Source organism: Hemiscyllium ocellatum, chromosome 22, assembly GCF_020745735.1.
Source record: "Hemiscyllium ocellatum isolate sHemOce1 chromosome 22, sHemOce1.pat.X.cur, whole genome shotgun sequence".
NCBI lineage: Eukaryota > Metazoa > Chordata > Chondrichthyes > Orectolobiformes > Hemiscylliidae > Hemiscyllium > Hemiscyllium ocellatum.
The window spans coordinates 50,659,154-50,678,258 of record NC_083422.1 but is presented as its reverse complement, the minus strand read 5'-3'; the positions used below and the strand labels follow the sequence as shown (position 1 = coordinate 50,678,258).

General features: G+C 44.8%; 1 protein-coding gene across 1 annotated transcript in view; it reads right to left on the bottom strand.

Annotated features, from left to right (window-relative positions):
• Positions 1-10,000: 10,000 nt before the first annotated feature.
• Positions 10,001-19,105, bottom strand: part of slit1a (slit homolog 1a (Drosophila)) — a 278,048-nt gene continuing 268,943 nt past the window's right edge. The window contains exon 37 of the mRNA XM_060842211.1: positions 10,001-10,644. Coding sequence (XP_060698194.1) covers positions 10,406-10,644 — 239 coding nt within the window. The 3' untranslated portion in view covers positions 10,001-10,405. The remainder of the gene's footprint in view (positions 10,645-19,105) is intronic.

Sequence of the window (19,105 nt, the reverse complement as noted above, 5' to 3'; positions counted from 1 at the left end):
CTTTTAAGATGAAAGGTTAAAACCAAGGTTCATTCAGGTGACTGTAAGAGCTGCCATGGCTCTGTTAAGTTCTCCCACAAATCCTGACCACTAATCCCTTCATCATCGCTGTTTTTAAAAAAAAAACTAATTGTTGCCTCTCAGTTGTTTGATCAGAAGTTGTTGTGTGAATGGATAGCTATGTTTCCCCCATTACAGGAGTGACTGTACTTCAGAGGTACCTATGGGCTTTGAAGCACTTTGGGATATCCTGAGGTACAAATGCAAGCCTATGAAGTAAGGACGGAAGAGCTCACATTGAGCTCAGAATTGTCCTATTGCATATAATTTTATTTCTTGTCCTTGCTATTTCTGTTCCTGATGCTGTTTGTTCTCTACACTGAGGTGATTATGTGCTTTTTGTCATTGTGTTAAAGGTAATGCTGATAATCCAGTCATTTTAGAGTTGGAATCTTCCTCTGAACAATCCTTCCAAAATCAGCTAAACTCAGCCATTGGTTTGTTGCATCATTCTCTGCTATAAGGAACTCAGTCTAGGTTCCTGATTCTAATTGCTGTCCAATGCCTCTCTCAGGCATGTGAGCGCATAGGTCTGTTGGGTGCAAACTGGAGTCTAGTCAAAGACAGCTTATTGTATATTGTAGCTTCAGGATGTCCCAGCACATTTTAGGAACTGAGGAATTAGGAGTAGGCCAATTGCCTCCTGGAGCCTGTCCACCATTCAGCTAGATCACATTTAATCATCAACCTGATAATATATTTCAACATGACTCCCATGCATTTTAGTTATTAATAACTTGTATTTACTAAAGTATTTGAAGTATAATCAGTGCTGCAATGTGATTTTTTTTTTCACAACTACCTCCCACAAAATGCAGAGTGAGAATCTGCTCTTTAGCAATGTTAGTTAAGGGGTAAATATTAGCCAGATCAGATGTGATGTCCCCTATTGGAATTCACTGCCAAGGCTAATGTGGCTATTGAACACATTAGTGCCTTGCGTCTGTGGAGTGATATGTCAAAAGAGCCCACCAGTGACCCTCAACAGGTGAAAGTACGCAACACAATGTCAGACACCCTTTAACTGAACCTTGTGACCTTCAGATCAGTGGCATCACCATAGCTCTCCGATTCCACCACTGTGGGCTGCGCACCATCGTGTGAGGTGAAGTTCTGTGCATTCAGAAAGTCACCCAGGAGAGAAAGTTGGCCCACCCTTAACAACTGAGCCTCGTCAGGCAGAGCATGAAGGATGTTTTACAGACCACACATTGCCCTACATCTAATTCCACCATTCAGGCTTGTTCAGCACTACAGTATCAAGATGATGCACTGGGTCACTCATATGCTTCAGGCACACTAGAAGTGAGGACAGCAATGTCCAGTCTGTCATTTGGGAGGTTTGCAGAGGGAAAATTGTAACAATCTAGGCTGACACTTCAGTGCAGTACTGAATATGCTGCATATGCTGCATTTCTCGGCGAGTCTGCTGTTTATGTGGACATGAAAGATCCTGAGGCACTATTTAAAGGAAAATGGGGAAAGTTCCCTGGTGTCCTGTCTTGCTGACTTAACATCTGAAAGTTGCTACTGAGATCAAGGCCTTTTTTTTAACTTCATTACTAATTGTAGACCTTGCTGCCTACAAGTTTGCTGCTGCATTAGGTACAAGATATTCATTATCAGCACTTAAATGAAAACTGAAGCAAGTGTGGATGCTCCCCTCTGAGGAAGGGTCACCGGACCCGAATAATTAACTGGGAATTCTCTTCACACATGCTGCCAAACCTGCGGTCCTTTTCCAGCAGTTCTGTTCCTCTTCATTATCAGCACTTCCCTGGCCGGAAAGAAGTCCTGATGTGAAAGGTGCTCCAAAACTTCAATTTCTGGCTCCATAAATCTTAACAGTGGGGAGTAATATGTTCGTTCACTAGTCTACAGTTTCAGAAAGCCAAAACTACTGAGTCCAATTGTCGTTCTGTTGCTTTTCCTGGCAGGGTTACAAAATGCAGCCCAGGACTGGGATTGAATCAAGAATTTTCCTGGATTATATAGCTAAGTTACCCATTGGGTAAACTTGACACTTTATCCCTAAGATTTACAATACATACAGCAGTATATATATATATAAAAAAAACTGGTTCAACTTCAGGCAGAGCATGGTGTCCCATTTGGGGTTCTGCACTCTAGGAAGCATGTGAAGCTTTAGAGAGTTAAAAATCACACAACACCAGGTTATAGTCCAACAGGTTTAATTGGAAGTGATGCTCCGAAAGCTAGTGTGCTTCCAATTAAACCTGTTGGACTATAACCTGGTGTTGTGTGATTTTTAGCTGAAAATGTGTTGCTGGAAAAGCACAGCAGGTCAGGCAGCATCCAAAGAGCAGGCGAATCGACATTTTGGGCACGAGCCCTTCTTCAGGAATTCTTTGGATGCTGCCTGACCTGCTGCGCTTTTCCAGCAACACATTTTCAGCTCTGTGATCTCCAGCATCTGCAGTCCTCACTTTCTCCTTGTGTGATTTTTAACTTTGTACACCCCAGTCCAACACCGGCACCTCCAAATCAAAAGCTTTAGAGAGTGTATATGAAGATTCCTGAGAATCATTCCAGTTCTGTGAATAGTTTGGAGAAGGTGGGGCTCTGCCCCTTGATGAAGGAAAGGTCAGGAGATTTCATCATGGTGTTTAAAATCATGAGGGATCGAGACAGGGTAGGTACTGTTTCCATTGGTCAAAAGTCAAAGGGCATGGATTGATGCTGAATGACAAAATAACCATGGCCACGTGAGCTATGTGATTTCTGCGGGGAGTAATTTGAATCTGGGCTGTACTGTTTGAGAGTGTGGTGGAGATGGATTCACCCATGGCTTTCAAACAGGAATGGGTTAAACTCCTAAAGAGAGAATTGGCAGGACTATGGGGATGATGTGAGGGAGTGGGACAAGCTGAGCTGCTCTTGTGGAGAGTTGGCACAGACATGATGGGCTGAATGGCCACCTCCCTTGAAACCAGTTGGTGTGGACATTTCTTTGTGGATGGCACTCCATTTCCACATAGGGCTCTGCCTATTGACCACCTGACCTCAATAAGTGGGCAAAGAAAACCAGCAAAAATTATTAGTCCTATTAAGATTAGATTAGATTACGGTGTGGAAACAGGCCCTTCGGCCCAACAAGTCCACGCCGACCCGCCGAAGCGCAACCCACCCATACCCCTACATTTACCCCTTACCTAACACTACGGGCAATTTAGCATGGCCAATTCACATCTTTGGACTGTGGGAGGAAACCGGAGCACCCGGAGGAAACCCACGCAGACACGGGGAGAACATGCAAACTCCACACAGTCAGTCGCCTGAGTCGGGAATTGAACCCGGGTCTCTGGCGCTGTGAGGCGACAGTGCTAACCACTGTGCCACCATGCCGCCCATAAGCTTGGGTACATTCCAGTACAAAGAATTAAATCTAAGTTTTAGGGTAACCACCCACTCTGTATCACACTTTGGTCCTGTTTGAATGTCTAGAATTCACAGAGATCAAAGATTAGAGTGGCTGATATCGTTTGAGTAAAATGCGCATATCACTTACAATGAACTTTACTTAATTGTATTTAGATTGGTTTCAGATGCTCAAGAAAACCTTTTAGCAGTATGTTTTGCTAAATGGGGAGTTGGTCGATCTATTACCCACTTGACATGCTGCAGACTGATCAGAAAATTAACATAAATATCTCCTTGAAAGCTTCAGCGGTTGTGGTAATAGATAGTAAATCGTATCAGAATGTTTGGTTCTGCTGCTCTGTGTTTGAGTGACTATGGAGAATCTTGCGCCCACACCTCCACACTCACCTCCCTCCAAGGCCCCAAGGGATCCTTCCATATCCGCCACAAGTTCACCTGTACCTCCACACACATCATCTATTGCATCCGCTGCACCCGATGTGGCCTCCTCTATATTGGGGAGACAGGCCGCCTACTTGCGGAACGCTTCAGAGAACACCTCTGGGCCGCCCGGACCAACCAACCCAACCACCCCGTGGCTCAACACTTTAACTCTCCCTCCCACTCCACCGAGGACATGCAGGTCGTTGGACTCCTCCACCGGCAGAACATAACAACACGACAGCTGGAGGAGGAGCGCCTCATCTTCCGCCTGGGAACCCTCCAACCACAAGGTATGAATTCAGATTTCTCCAGTTTCCTCATTTCCCCTCCCCCCACCTTGTCTCAGTCGGTTCCCTCAACTCAGCACCGCCCTCCTAACCTGCAATCTCCTTACTGACCTCTCCGCCCCCACCCCACTCCGGCCTATCACCCTCACCTTGACCTCCTTCCACCTATCCCACCTCCATCGCCCCTCCCCCAAGTCCCTCCTCCCTACCTTTTATCTTAGCCTGCTTGGCTACTCTCTCTCATTCCTGATGAAGGGCTTATGCTCGAAACGTCGAATTCCCTATTCCTGAGATGCTGCCTGACCTGCTGTGCTTTGACCAGCAACACATTTTCAGTTTTTGACTATGGAGAACCCATTTTCTGTCTTGTCCTTTTCTCTATCTATCTTTATACCTCTTTCTTCCTTTTTGAAGTGTTTCTATTACTGCTGCCTTCACTCTGTCAGTTTCACTTCTTTAGTTTCTCCTTCCCTTGAAGGAAGTTAGTTGGCCGTGACCTTTCCCCTGCCAATTTGGCCATCACTGATGTGCTAATCACTCAAAACCAGCTCCGTTCACTCCAGAGACTAGTACCAGATTCCCAAAGTAACTTTTCCCGAAGAACTTGGTTGTGACTGGAGACTCCCAGAGGGTATTAATATTAATAGTAACATTAGCAAATTTGCTGATGATACAAAGCTGAGTGGTCGGGTGAAATGTGAGGAGGATGTTAAGAGATTACAGGGTGACCTGGACAGGTTAGGTGAGTGGACAGATGCATGGCAGATGCAGTTTAATGGTGGATAAATGTATGGTTATGCACTTTGGCAAGACCAGGAAGGCAGATTACTACCTAAATGGAGTCAAGGTAGGTAAAAGGGCAGTACAAAGAGATCTGGGTGTTCTTGTACCCCAGTCAATGAAGGCAAGCATACAGGTACAGCAAGTAGTGAAGGAAGCTAATAGCATGCTGGCCTTCATAACAAGAGAGATTGAGTTTAGAAGCAAAGAGGTTCTTCTTCAGCTGTACAGGGCCCTGCTGAGACCGCACCTGGAATATTGTGTGCAGTTCTGGTCTCCAAATTTGAGGAAAGACATTCTGGCTATTGAGGGAGTGCAGCGTAGGTTCACGAGTTCAATTTCTGGAATGGCGGGACTATCTTACGTTGAAAGATTGGAGCGACTGGGCTTGTATACACTTGAGTTTAGAAGGCCTAGAGGGGATCTGATTGAGACATATAAAGTATTGGACACTCTGGCAGCAGGAAACATGTTTCTGCTGATGGGTGAGTCCCGAACCAGAGGACCCAGCTTAAAAATAAAGGGTAGGCCATTTAGGACAGAGATGAGGAGAAACTTCTTCACCCAGAGAGTGGTGGCTGTGTGGAATGCTCTGCCCCAGAGGGTAGTAGAGGCCCAGTCTCTGGATTCATTTAAGAAAGAGTTGGATAGAGCTCTCAAGGATAGTGGAATCAAGGGTTATGGAGATAAGGCAGGAACAGGATACTGATTGAGGATGATCAGCCATGATCATAATGAATGGTGGAGCAGGCTCAAAGGGCAGAATGGCCTACTCTTGCACCTACTGTCTATTGTCTGATAGTGGAAATACTTTAGGGATGTCCTCTGAGCATCCCTGAATAGGAAACCTCTCACTGATTTGAAGCTTGTGACTGGCCAGAATTTGGGGTGGGGAAGATGAAAATGAGAGAGATCTTGTCTTCATTTGGTTAGCTAACAGGAATCAGGCAATGGGTCAAAATGGGTTTCTTTTGATTAGCAAGCTGCAACAATTAGTACCAAGGAGATGAGTCCTCCATGATTTAGAATCCATGTCAATGACTTCGATGAAGGCACCTATTGTATAGTTGCTCAGTTTGCTGATAAGACAAAGATATGAAAGTAAATTGTGAAAGAATTTATAAAAGGATTTAGGTTAAGTTGACAAAAATGTGGCAGATGGAATATAATGTGTGAAATTGAACTTGGACACCTTGGCAGAAAAAGTGAAAAAAGAATAATTTTTAAATGGTGAAAGACTGTGCAACTTCATAGTGAAGAGGGATCGAGCTGATGTGGGAGCCAATGGTATGTTGTAATATCACTCGGGTTAGTTATCCAGAACCTCCTGGTGACATGAGCTCAAATCTTGCCATGACTGATGGTGAAAATAGACTTCAATAAAAATCTGCATAACTGTAGTTTTTATTTATTCATACGATGTGGTTTTTGCTGGCACAACCAATGCTTATTTCCAATCCCTAGTTTCCCTTGAGAAGGTGGTGGTCAGCTGTCTCCATGTACTACTGCAGTCCATTTGGCATAGATGCACCCATAAATATTGTTTGGGGTGGGGTTTGACCCATGACTTTGACCCAGCAACACTGAAGGAATGGTGATATATTTCCAAGTTGGGATGGTGAGTGACATGGAGGGGGAATTTGCAGGTGCTGGTGATCCCATTTGTCTGCTGCCCTTGTCTTTCTAGATGGAATTGGTCATGAGTTTAGAAGATGCTGTTTTAAGGAACCTATCTGAATTTCTGCAGTGCTTCTTGAAGGTAGTAGCAGCAGTGTGTACTGAGTGTGTGTGATGGAGGGAGTGGATGCTTGTGGATTTGGTGCCGATCTAGCAGGCTGATTTGTCCTTGATGGCATTAATTTTCTTGTGTTGTTGGAGCTGCACCAATCCAGGCAAGTGGGGCATCAGGAGGTGAGTTACTCATTGCAGGTTTCCTGCCTCAATCACCAATGTGTGTGTGTGTGTTTGTGTGTGTGTGTTTATGTACATATTATGTATGGCTAGTCCACCTTTTTGTGGATGTTAATAATGCTATTGAATGTCAAAGGATGGTGGTTAGATTCTCTCTCATTGAAATTGGTGACACTTGTTACTTACCTCGTGCCAGCCTGGATATTGTCCATATCTTGTTACATTTGGACATGACTGCTTCAGTGTCTGAGAAGTTGAGAATGATGCAGAACTTTGTGCAACCATCATTGAACATTCCCACTTCTGATTTAATAATGTAAAGAAGTTCATTGACGCAGCTGGAGATGGTTGGGCCGAGGACACCAGCCTGAGGAACTCCTGCAGAGATGACTTGGAGCTGAGATGACTGACTTCCACCATCAACGGTATTTTCCTTTGTGCGAGATATGACTCTAACCAGCAGAGAATTTTATCCTGATTCCTTTTGAATGTAAATTTGGTCAGACATCTTGATGCATACACTGTCAAATACAGTCCTGATGTCTGGAGTATTGTGTCAGAAAATAATTGCATTAGCAACAGTTCAGAAAAAGTTACATGACTGATTACATTAGAAGAAGGCTTGCACAGTCTAGGCTTGTACCCATTGGAGTTTAGATGAATATGGGAGGTCTTATTGGGTGGTGGGCAGCCTCTAACCACTGAATGGCCTATTCCTAATAGAGTCACAGAGATGTACAGCATGGAAACAGACCCATCCATGTTACCAGATATCCAACCCAATCTAGTCCCACCTGCCAGCACCTGGCACATATCCCTCCAAACCCTTCCTATTCATATACCCATACAAATGCCTCTTAAATGTTGCAATTGTATTAGCCTCCACCACTTCCTCTGGCAGCTCATTCCATACACGTACCTCCCTCTACGTGAAAAAGTCGCCCCATAGGTCTCTTTTATATCTTTTCCCCCCTCACCCTAAACCTATGCGCTCCAGTTCTGGACTCCCTGACCCCAGGGAAAAGACTTTGCCTATTTACCCTATCCATGCCTCTCATAATAGAGGTTTACAAAATTAGGTCACCTCTCAGCCTCCGACGCTCCAGGGAAATTCTGTATTCTTGAGTCGGGAATCTGTGGTGGTGAAGTTGATGGACGGGCAGCTGTGCACAAACATCTAAGCCCAGCTTTATGCTTTAAGCACGTTGTCTCACATGGAGCTGTCACTGCAGATTGTGCATTGGACTTATCAGCATCCAAAAACCCATTGAACAGGAGTGGAGAGAAGTGGAAAAGATATCCCTTTAGTCCATCTCATCCCTCCTCTTCATCTGTCTCTTCCTTCCTCTCTGTTAATCTGTTGGAGGCGATGTTAAATTGAGATCCCTCTTCACCCATCCTGTCCCCTGAAGAGGACTAAAATATCTCTTGAGACTTTTAGAAAGTAGGACAGAAGAGTTCTTGCCCAGTAACAATTCGATGATTCCATGACTAATAATAAAATGTTATTCAATGCAGGTTCTTTCAGGCACACTTTTCATTGCCCCCATTATTTGTCCGTTGGTTTTGGTCACAGAAGGAGTCCTGGAAATTGATCTCTCTTTCCTGGAGACCTGGGGATAGTCCTGAAGGTTTGACAATTCTCGCTTCTGAGGGTGTCCACTTGCTGAAGGCCAGGTGCTGCTGGTGGTTGCTCCCCTCCTGTGTGCTACTTATTGAAAGAGGTGTGAAACATATTTGTTGAAACAAAATGCAAGTTGCTGGGAATAAAACCTGAATGGCAGGATTGGTGACTTGGGTTAACTGCAGTGTCTCCATTGTAATGCCCATCATCGGCAGGCTGAATCAGTCCCGTTAGTAAGCAAACCACTCAGTCCTCACGAGAGACCTTTTATTTATGTTCTTACTGAGCAGTTTTAAGTATAAGCTCTGACTTTTTAAATAACATTTTATTATATATTATAACCATACAACAAAATTAGGGAGCCAAGCATCTTACCTTTGAAAGAAAAATTCGTTAAGCATTTCGTTCAGGAATGGGATTTGTTGGTTTGAATGTTATTCCCTTACACCAGGGCTCTGCTTGTGTTGCTATATTTGGGAGGCCAGCATACCCACGTTGCTTACATGCTGCTTAACTGCACACTGTGTGTTGTATTAACACAGAGGATCAGTAAAGCAAGAGGTGTGACCGGGATACATGGGGGAGGGAGGGGAGGGGAGAGAAGTAGGTGACATTTTGAGTGATCAAATCCCGATGGGCTCATGGACTCTGAGATGGGTTAGAACTGTGACTCAACTTTCCATCTGTGAGAGTTTTTGTTTGAGAGAATTTTTGGCTCTTGGGATGATGGTTATGAGTGTTATAGAGAAAAATTACTCAACAATCCAACATGAGATACAACACAGGGTTAGACACAGAGTACAGTTTCTTCTACACTGTCCCCATCAAACACACCAAGGACAGATATAGCATGGAATTAGATACAGAGTACAACTCTCGCTACTTTTTTTTTAACCTGAATGTAAAGCTCTCTGGACACTGTCTCCATCAAACACTTCCAGGACAGGTACAACATGGTTTTAGATACAGAGTACAATTCCTCTACACTGTCCACATCAAAGGCTCCAAGGACAGATATTGCATGGAGTTCGATACAAAGTACAGTTTTCTCTACTCTTTTTTTAATCTGAAAGTAAAGCTCTCACGACACTGTCCCCATCAAACACCCGCAGATGAGAACAGCACAGGATTAGATACAGAGTAAAGCTACCTCCATATTTTTCCCAACAAACGCTCCCAGATCAGGTACAGCACAACATCAGATACAGAGTAAAGCTCCCTCTACACTGTCCCCAACAAACGCTCCCAGGACAGATACAAAACAGGGTTAGATAAAGACTAAGTCTCCCACTACGTTGTCTCCTAATAATAAAAAAATGAGAATTGGGCTGAGGGGCGAATCACTGAAAGAGTTTGGAACGTAAAGGCAGCTTTCACTCCTGTATGACATGCACAAGTGAAGGAACTTGCTTGGTTTGCTTTAGCTGGTGTGATTTTTTTACCCCACAACCCCTCCCACCCCAGCCCTTCCCTCCCATGAAACCCCAGTCCGCCCACCCACCCACCCCCCAACCTCCCCGTAACATCAGACAACAATGTAAGGTAGACAAGACAGACAGTGTTAGCATCTTGGATTGTGTCTGCTCCCTCTCCCCAGACTGCCCCTTCTGGTGCTGCTGCCTGTTGCTCCAGACCCACACCGATGGTGGTCCAACTCCCATCAAGGTATCTCGCCAGCTTCTGTTCTTCTGAATGTACATTTCTATCTCCAGTCTGGATCAGATGATGCTCTTCCTTTTTTAATTAAAATTATTTTTTGTGGTTGTTTCAAACGAGTTTTTAATTATACGAATAAGTCACCGTCCTGTTTCGATCTTGCTGACCTGCGATGTTGTTGACTGACTGGGTATGTGTTTTTATTGTATATAATATACTCCAGTGTTGGGTGGCTGGTGGGGGTGGGGGAAGATGATGGGGGCTACAGGCACCGGGTGCAGCCACACTTGGTGCTTTTCTCCACTTCCTCGGTGAAGGATGAGCCATCGCTGCACTCGAAGGTGTATTTCCGTCGCTTGGCCTTCAGCTCAGTGCAGCAGCCCTGAGCCCAGCACGATCCCTGGCACGTCACCCAGGAGACTCGCCGAGTGCTCTGGCAGATGGTGTAGCCCCTCTGCAGCTGGTAATAATCGCGCACGGGCAGCCCTCGACACTCCGTTTCTGCAAAGGTGTGCGTGGGAAGGGGAGGGGGGGTGTGTGGGGGAAAGACAAGAAAGAGAAATCAATCAGAGGAGGCTGCTCCATGGTCACGCCATCCTTTGGGCTGGCACGGTGGCTCTATGGTTAACACTGCTGCCTCACAGTGCCAGGGACCTGGGTCTGATGCCAGCCTCAGGCGACTGTGTGGAATTTGCACACACTCCCCGGGTTGTGAGGTAAAATCACACCAGCTAAAGCAAACCAAGAAACAAGCTCTTACACTAGTGCGTTCTCCCCTGCGTGGGCTTCCTCTAGTGCTCTGGTTTTCCCATTTCTTTGGTTGTGCTAAATTGCCCCATAGTGTCCAGGGATGTGGAGGTTAGATGCATTAGTCAGGGGTAAATGTAGAGTAATAGGGTAGGTGAATGGGTTTGGGTGGGATACTCTTCAGGGACTTGTTGGGCCGAAGACCCCGCACTGTAAGGATTCTATTCTATTCAGGCTGCAGATCTGCTGGAGCTCAATAGGTATTAGAGAGGAATTTTTTGCCTTAAGGGGACTGTGAGTCAACCCACAGCAGGTGGGCTGCAGCGATCCAAGAAGGCAGCTCATCACCTCCTGGAGCGCAGCTTGGGGCGGCCAATGAATGGTGGCCCAGCCAACAACGCCCACATTCCACAAAATTCTTTTTTTTTAAAAAAAAATCTTCACTTATGAAGTACCAGCCTCCTGGATTCGAGTCCCGCTCTAAGGGCCTTCAGCGCATTAAACCAAGGCTTACACTCCAAGGGCAGTGAACTCTGTGAAGGAGCACGGCACAGTCATGGGTACCACCTCTGGGTGAGACATTAAGCCCGGATCCCATTTGCCTGGATCAGGGTAAAAGGATTTTAAGGCACTATTTTAAAGAATATCAGGGGAATGTGGGAATAGGAGTAGGCCATTGAGCCTGTTCTGCCATTTAATTAGATCATGGCTGATCATCTCCATGCCACCTGCCTGTAACATCTCGAGGTCCCTGGTTACCATTGGTCTCTGGAGCCCAATTGATTTCTGTCTTGAACCTGCTCACTGACTGACTGTACCTCCACAACCTGCTAGGCTTGAGAATTCCAAAGTTTCACCACCTTTGGAGTGAAGAAATTCCTCCTCATCTCCATCTTTCTGAGACTAGGTCCAATAGCTCCCTCTAACTTTCTTCTTTGGTGCATGGAGGCCAATGCATGGCACAACTTCCAAAACCAGAAGTCAGTGCCTCGGTATACTGTGCAGCATGTGTGGAACCTTGGAGCCACTGTGCAGCAGCTTAGAGAGAGAAATGATGAAGTCACTTGGTTTTAGACTTATGACATTTCCCCCCGGCTTCTGTATCCATCCACCTAGCATGTACTGTAAGAATTGTGTAGGATTCAATGCGATAATCTTCCTTTCTTCAAAACTCTAGAGAATACAGCCCTAGTTCCTCATTCTCTCCTCAAAAGACAATCTTGCTATCCTAAGGATTAACCTGGTGAAGCTCTGTTACATTCTTTCTGTAACAAATATATGAAAACAATACACACTACTCCAGGTCAGGTCGCACCCAGGCTCTAGACAACTACAATAAGACATCTTTGCTCCTGTGGTCAAACCAGAACAAGGCCTTGTGTTCCGGTCAAACGTTTATCTCACAAGCAGACATAGATTGGAAAAAGCAAGAAAATGGAGTTGAGGATTATCAGATCAGCCATGGTCTCACTGAACAGTGGAGCAGACTCGATGGGCTGAATGGCCTACTTCTGCTTTTGTGATCTTGGGTTTCTCTGGAGTAAGAACTAGTCAATATATTAATCATAGCAAAATAGAAACACGACCTCAATACCAGATGCATGCTGTGGTTGTTTTGTCTGGACAATGATAAAATGCGTTGAATCATTACATTTTCTTATTGCAAATGGTTTGTTTGCATTATCTCTGTAACTTATTTGTTCCTAAAACACTCCAGTTCTGACCTGCTAACAATCCCTGATTTCTATCACTCCATTGTTGGTGTTAAATGGGCCCCAAGCTCTGTAATTTTCTCCCAAACCTCTCCGTCACTCTCTCCTCCTTTTAAGACACTCCCTAAAACCTGTTGTGGTTCTGTTCACCGAGCTGGGAGTTTTTGTTGCAAACGTTTCGTCCCCTTTCTAGGTGACATCCTCAGTGCTCAGTGCATCCTCCCTAAAACCTATCTTAGATCTTTTGGTCACCTGCCTGATTATCACCAACTTGGATGCACTTTGGGACCTGTCACTAACTGACAGCTCTGTGTAAGTGGACGTTGTTATCGATCTGTTGCTGGCATATTTCAATGAGGTAAGGACAATACTTAGGTTATTTCTTGAGTTTTGGAAAAAAAATGACCATAGCTTCTCTCAACATTTCAACTTCCAATTTGTGATGACGTGGAGGTGCCAGCATTGGACTGAGTTGGGCAAAATCAAAAATCACACACCACCAGGTTATAGTCCAAGAGGTTTATTTGGTAACACAGACTTCCAGAGCACTGCTCCTTCAGGTGCTAATCTGATTGTGCACATGGGGGTTAATGGGGGACATTGGTTTTAACAGGATTGTCACCATTTCTGTTCTAAATGAGTTTCCCTCAAAGTCCCCCTTCTGCAGGCACCTTTACCAAAGGTTCATACATGAATTAGGAAAATCCATGTCAACATTGTCATGCCCTCTCTCAGAATCTGTGATCTGGGCATACCCAGTGTGATGGGAGGCACGGACCACTGGCTCTTCGAGTAGGAAGGCTGCCGTTGTTTAGCTTTTTACCTCTATTCTGTACCACCCAGCTTTTTTTGTCTCAAAATTAATTCAGTCCCACTTGAGATGGTGCTGATTCATTGGGTCTCTCTCTTCTCCAGCACTGTGTCTCGATGAACATGTTTGGATCTCCTTCACATACCAGCGTCTGTGAATACTCAGTTGAGGTTGCCTGCTTGACCTACGTTGGCAATGTAGTTGGCAGCTATATCACCTGACCCTCCACCCACCCATCCTTCCCTCCAGTCTGCAGCCATTGGTCCCCTGCCAGATCCACCTTCGCACCCGACCAATTGGAATGCTGGTAGACTCATTATCCAATCGGCTGATTCTTCATCCTGTCCCTAATCTTGTGACTAGTCATCATTTTCTTCATAGGTTACTTTTGGCCATGTTCCAGCATTTTGATTCTGTGGCAGTGAAGGAAAAGCAATGCTTCCAAGTCAGGATGGTGTGGGTGATAAACAAAACAAGTACTGGGAGTGTTTGATAGGGTCAGTGTAGTGGGAGCTTTACTCTGAACCTAACCTTAGACTATTTTGATCATGGGGTTTTTGACAAATTTGTTTAATGAACACAACTCCCCTGAAAGACCAAAACATTCAGCTTTAACTCAAAGTCACAGAAGTAAAATCAGGCTAATGATTGATTGTGACAGGTGAAGCTGTCTTCCTGGTGGGTTAGTACAGCACAGACGTTACCTAACCGAGCTGTACGAAACTGAGGCTACTGAGGGAAAGCTCAGTGTTTAACTCACAATGCTATCCTATCCCTCATTATATTTTACCTCCGTCTATTTCTCCTGTCCTCATCACCTTATCACTTGGACAAAGGAAGAAAAAATTGGCCACTCATTCTTAACATCATTCAGTGACCTGAATCACAAATGCCATTTTATTGCTTTGGTTCCATATTAGTTGATAAACTCAACTTAGACTTCATCAATCTCCATCGAGCTGGACCACGGCATTCCAGATTCACATCCGTCTTCGACTCTTGAGCTGCCTCGTAAATTTTTAGAAGAAATTTGTTCTTGGAAAATGGGCCTCACTAATAAGGTCAACATTTGTTGCTCATCCATAATCGCACTTAAACTGAGTGATGTTATTCCTGAACGCCATTAAGAATTAACCATATTACTGTGGGTCTACAGTCACCTGCAGGTTAAAAATGACAGGTTTCCTTCCCTAAAGGCCATGAGTGAACCAGATTGGCTTTTACAACATTCAGTGATACAGGCAGTCCCTGGAGTTTGAACAGGACCAGGGTGCAGTGGGGAAAGACCACTGAGTAAGCTCCTTCAGTTGAAGAATGATGGGGGTCCATTCAGTAACTGGGTCGTCTGCCTCTGCTAATGGCCAAGAGGTTGATTGTAACTGGAAAATGGTGAACGTCAACGACTCATAGAGTCGTAGAGATATACAGCACAGAAACAGACCCTTTGGTCCAACTTGTCCATTCTGACTAGATATCCCAAACCGATCCAGTCCCATTTGCCAACACTTGGCTCATATCCCTCTAAAACCCTTCCTATTCATATACTCATCAGGATGCCTTTCAAATGCTGTAATTGTACTAGCCCCCACCACTTCCTCTGGCAGCTCATTCCATACACACACCACCCTCTGTGTGAAAATGTTGCCCCTTAAGTCCCTTTTATATCTTTCCCCTCTCACCCTAAACCTACGCCCTCTAGTTCTGGACTCCCCGGCCCCAGGGAAAAGACTTTGTCTATTTACCCTATCCATGCCACTCATAATTTTATAAACCTCTGTAACGTCAATCTTCAGCCTCCGATGCTCCAGGGAAAACAGCTCCAGCCTGTTCAGCCTCTCCCTAGAGCTCAAATCCTCCAACCCTGGCAACATCCTTGTAAATCTTTTCTGAACCTTTTCAACTTTCACAACATCCTTCCGATAGGAAGGAGACCAGAAATGCACGCAATTTTCCAAAAGTGGCCTAACCAACATCCTGTACAGACGGAACATGACCTCCCAACTCCTATACTCAGTGCTCTGACTAATAAAGGAAAGCATACCAAACGCCTTCTTCACTATCCTATCTACCTGTGACTCCACTTTCAAGGAGCTATGAACCTGCACTCCAAGGCCTCTTTGTTCAGCAAAACTCCCTAGGACCTTACCATTAAGTGTATAAGTCCTGCTAAGATTTGCTTTCCCAAAATGCAGCACCTTGCATTTATCTGAATTAAACTCCATCTGGCACTTCTCAGCCCATTGGCCCATCTGATCAAGATCCCGTTGTAATCTGAGGTAACCTTCTTCGCTGTCCACTACACTTCCAATTTTTGTGTCATCTGCAAACTTACTAACTATACCTGTTATACTCACATCCAAATCATTAATGTAAATGACAAAAGGTAGAGGACCCAGCACCGATCTTTGTGGCACTCCATTGGTCATAGGCCTCCAGTCTGAAAAACAACCCTCCACCACCACCACCCTCCGTCTTCTACCTTTGAGCCAGTTCTGTATCCAAATGGCTAGTTCTTCCTGTATTCCATGAGATCTAATCTCGCTCACCAGTCTCCCATGGGGAACTTTGTCAAACACCTTACTGAAGTCCATATACATCACATCCACCGTTTTGCTCTCATCAATCCTCTTTGTTATTTTTTCAAAAAAACTCTCAAGTTCATAACACATGATTTCCAATGCATAAAGCCATGTTGACTATCCCTAGTCAGTCCTTGCCTTTCCAAATACATGCACATCCTTTCCCTCAGGATTCCCTCCAACAACTTGCCCACCACTGAAGTCAGGTACAATGGTCTATATTCCCTGGCTTGACTTTACCACCTTTCTTAAATAATGATATCAGTTTTGTCAACCTCCAGTCTTCTGCCACCTCACCTGTGACTATCGATGATATAAATATCTCAGCAAGGGGCCCAGCAATCACTTCCCTCGCTTCCCACAGAGTTCGAAGGTACACCTGATCAGGTCCTGGGGATTTATCCGCTTTTATGCATTTCAAGACATCCAGTACTTCCTCTTCTGTAATATGGACATTTTTCAAGATGTTGCCATCTATTTCCCTACATTCTATATCTTCCATGTCCTTTTCCACAGTGAATACCAATGCAAAATACTCGATTAGTATCTCCCCCATCTCCTCTGGCTCCACACAAAGGCTGCCTTGCTGATCTTTAAGGGGCTCTACTCTCTCCCTAGTTACCCTTTTGTCCTTAATCTCTTTGGATTCTCCTTAATTCTATTTGCCAAAGCTATCTCATGTCGCCTTTTTGCCCTCCTGAATTCCTTCTTAAGTATACTCCTACTGCCTTTATACTCTTCCAAGGATTCACTCGATCTATTCTCTCTACACCCGACATATGCTTCCTTCTTTTTCTTAACCAAACCCTCAATTTCTGTAGTCATCCAGCATTCCCTATACCTACCAGCCTTTCCTTTCACCCTAACAGGAATATATTGTCTCTGAACTCTTGTTATCTTATTTCTGAAGGCTTCACGTTTTCCAGCCGTCCCTTTACCTGTGAGCATCTGCCCCCAGTCAGATTTTGAAAGTTCTTGCCTAATACCATCAAAAATAGCCTTTCTCTAATTTAGAACATCAACTGTTAGATCTGGTCTATCCTCTTCCATTTTATGGTCGCTGGCCCCAAAGTGCTCCCCTACTGACACCTCAGTCAACTGTCCTGCCTTATTTCCCAAGAGTAGGTCAAGTTTTGCACCTGTTCTGAATCAGAAAATTTTCTTGTACTTTCTTTACAAGGTCTTCTCCATCTAAACCCTGAACACTATGGCAGCCCCAGTCTATGTTTGGAAAGTTAAATCCCCTACCATAACCACCCTATTATTCTTACAGATAACTGAGATCTCTTCACAAATATTTTCTCAATTTCCCTCTGACTATTAGGGGGTCTATAATACAATCCCAATAAGGTGATCATACCTTTCTTATTTCTCAGTTCCACCCAAATAACTTCCCTGGATGTATTTACAGGAATATCCTTCCTCAGCACAACTGTAATGCTATCCCTTATCAAAAACGCCAATCCCCCTCCTCTCTTGCCTCCCTTTCTATCCTTCCTGTAGCATTTGTATCCTGGAACATTAAGCTGCCAGTCCTGCCCATCCCTGAGCCATGTTTCTGTAATTGCTATGATATCCCAGTCCCATGTTCCTAACCATGCCCTGAGTTCATCTGCCATCCCTGTTAGGCCCCTTGCATTGAAATAAATGCAGTTTAGTTTATTAGTCCTACCTTGTCCCTGCCTGCCCTGACTGTTTCATTTCTTTTCTCAACTGTACCAGTTTCAGATTGATCTCTTTCCTCACTATATCCCTGGGTCCACCCCCTCCCCACCCCCCCCAAACCACCACCTTACTAGCTTAAATCCTCCCGAGCAGTTCTAGCAAATCTCCCTGCCCGTATATTAGTCCCCTTCCAATTCAGGTGCAATCTGTCCTTCTTGTACAGGTCACTTCTACCCCAGAAGAGATTCCAATGATCCAAAAATGTGAATCCTTCTCCCATAGACCAGTTCCTCAGTGACTCATTCACCTGCTCTATCCCCCTCTTCCCACCCTCACCATCCTTGTAGCACCGGGAATAATCCAGATATTACTACTCTCGAGGTCTCCTTTTTAAATTTCTGCCTAACTCTCTGTAATCTCCCTTCAGAATTTCAACCTTTTCCCTTCCTATGTTGTTGGTTTCAATGTGTACAATGACCTCTCCCCTTTGAAACATCCTGCTCCCTCTCTGGGACATCCTTGATCTTATCACCAGGGAAGCAGCACACCATTCTGATTTTTCATTGCTGGTCACAGTAACGTCTGTCTTGTGCCTTTGACTAGACAGTCCTATAACACAATCAATCTCTTGGAACCCAAAGTACCTCTCATTACATTAGAGCCTATTTTGATACCAGAAACTTGGCTGTTTGCGCTACATTCTCCTGAAAGTCCATCACCCAGTACATTTTTTTCAAAACAGCATACTTGTTTGAAGCCACGAAGACCCCTGTGCTACCTGCCTACCTCTCCGGGAGTTAACCCATCTATCTGATTGTATCTGCAGCTTTTCTCCCTTCCTATAACTGCCTTCCATCACACCCCCTAGCTCCTGTAAATTCCTCATTGCCTCTAACCGCCGCTTCAACCAATCCAATCGATCTTAACAGGATTCCCAACCAATGGCACTTATTGCAGATATAATCCTCAGTGACCCGTAAACTCTCTCAAAACTCCTACATCCGACAAGAAGAGCGTATCACTCTTCTACTCTTGGATTTGCTCCTTCCAATCTCGAGAGTGTGGTGCTGGAAAAGTACATCAGGTCAGGCAGCATCTGAGGAGCAGGAGCATTGTCATTTCGGGCATAAGTCCTTCCTGATGAAGGGCTTATGCCCTACCCATTGATTCGCCTGCACCTTGGATGCTACCTGACCGGCTGTGCTTTTCCAGCACCACTCTCTCTGCTATACTGGGTGGTGAGGGAACAAATGAGGGGAAAAAAAAACAGACCTGACTCATTTTCCCCAATCTGCCAGCTGCAGATGCATCTATCCATGACAGTATCATTATGAGTAAGCATCACAATGTCTGTTTGGAGTCTTCACATTGAGAATACCTCCCCATCATGTTATGTGGAACTATCATGGTATTAAATGGAATGGACTTGCAGATCTAGTAACTGAAGA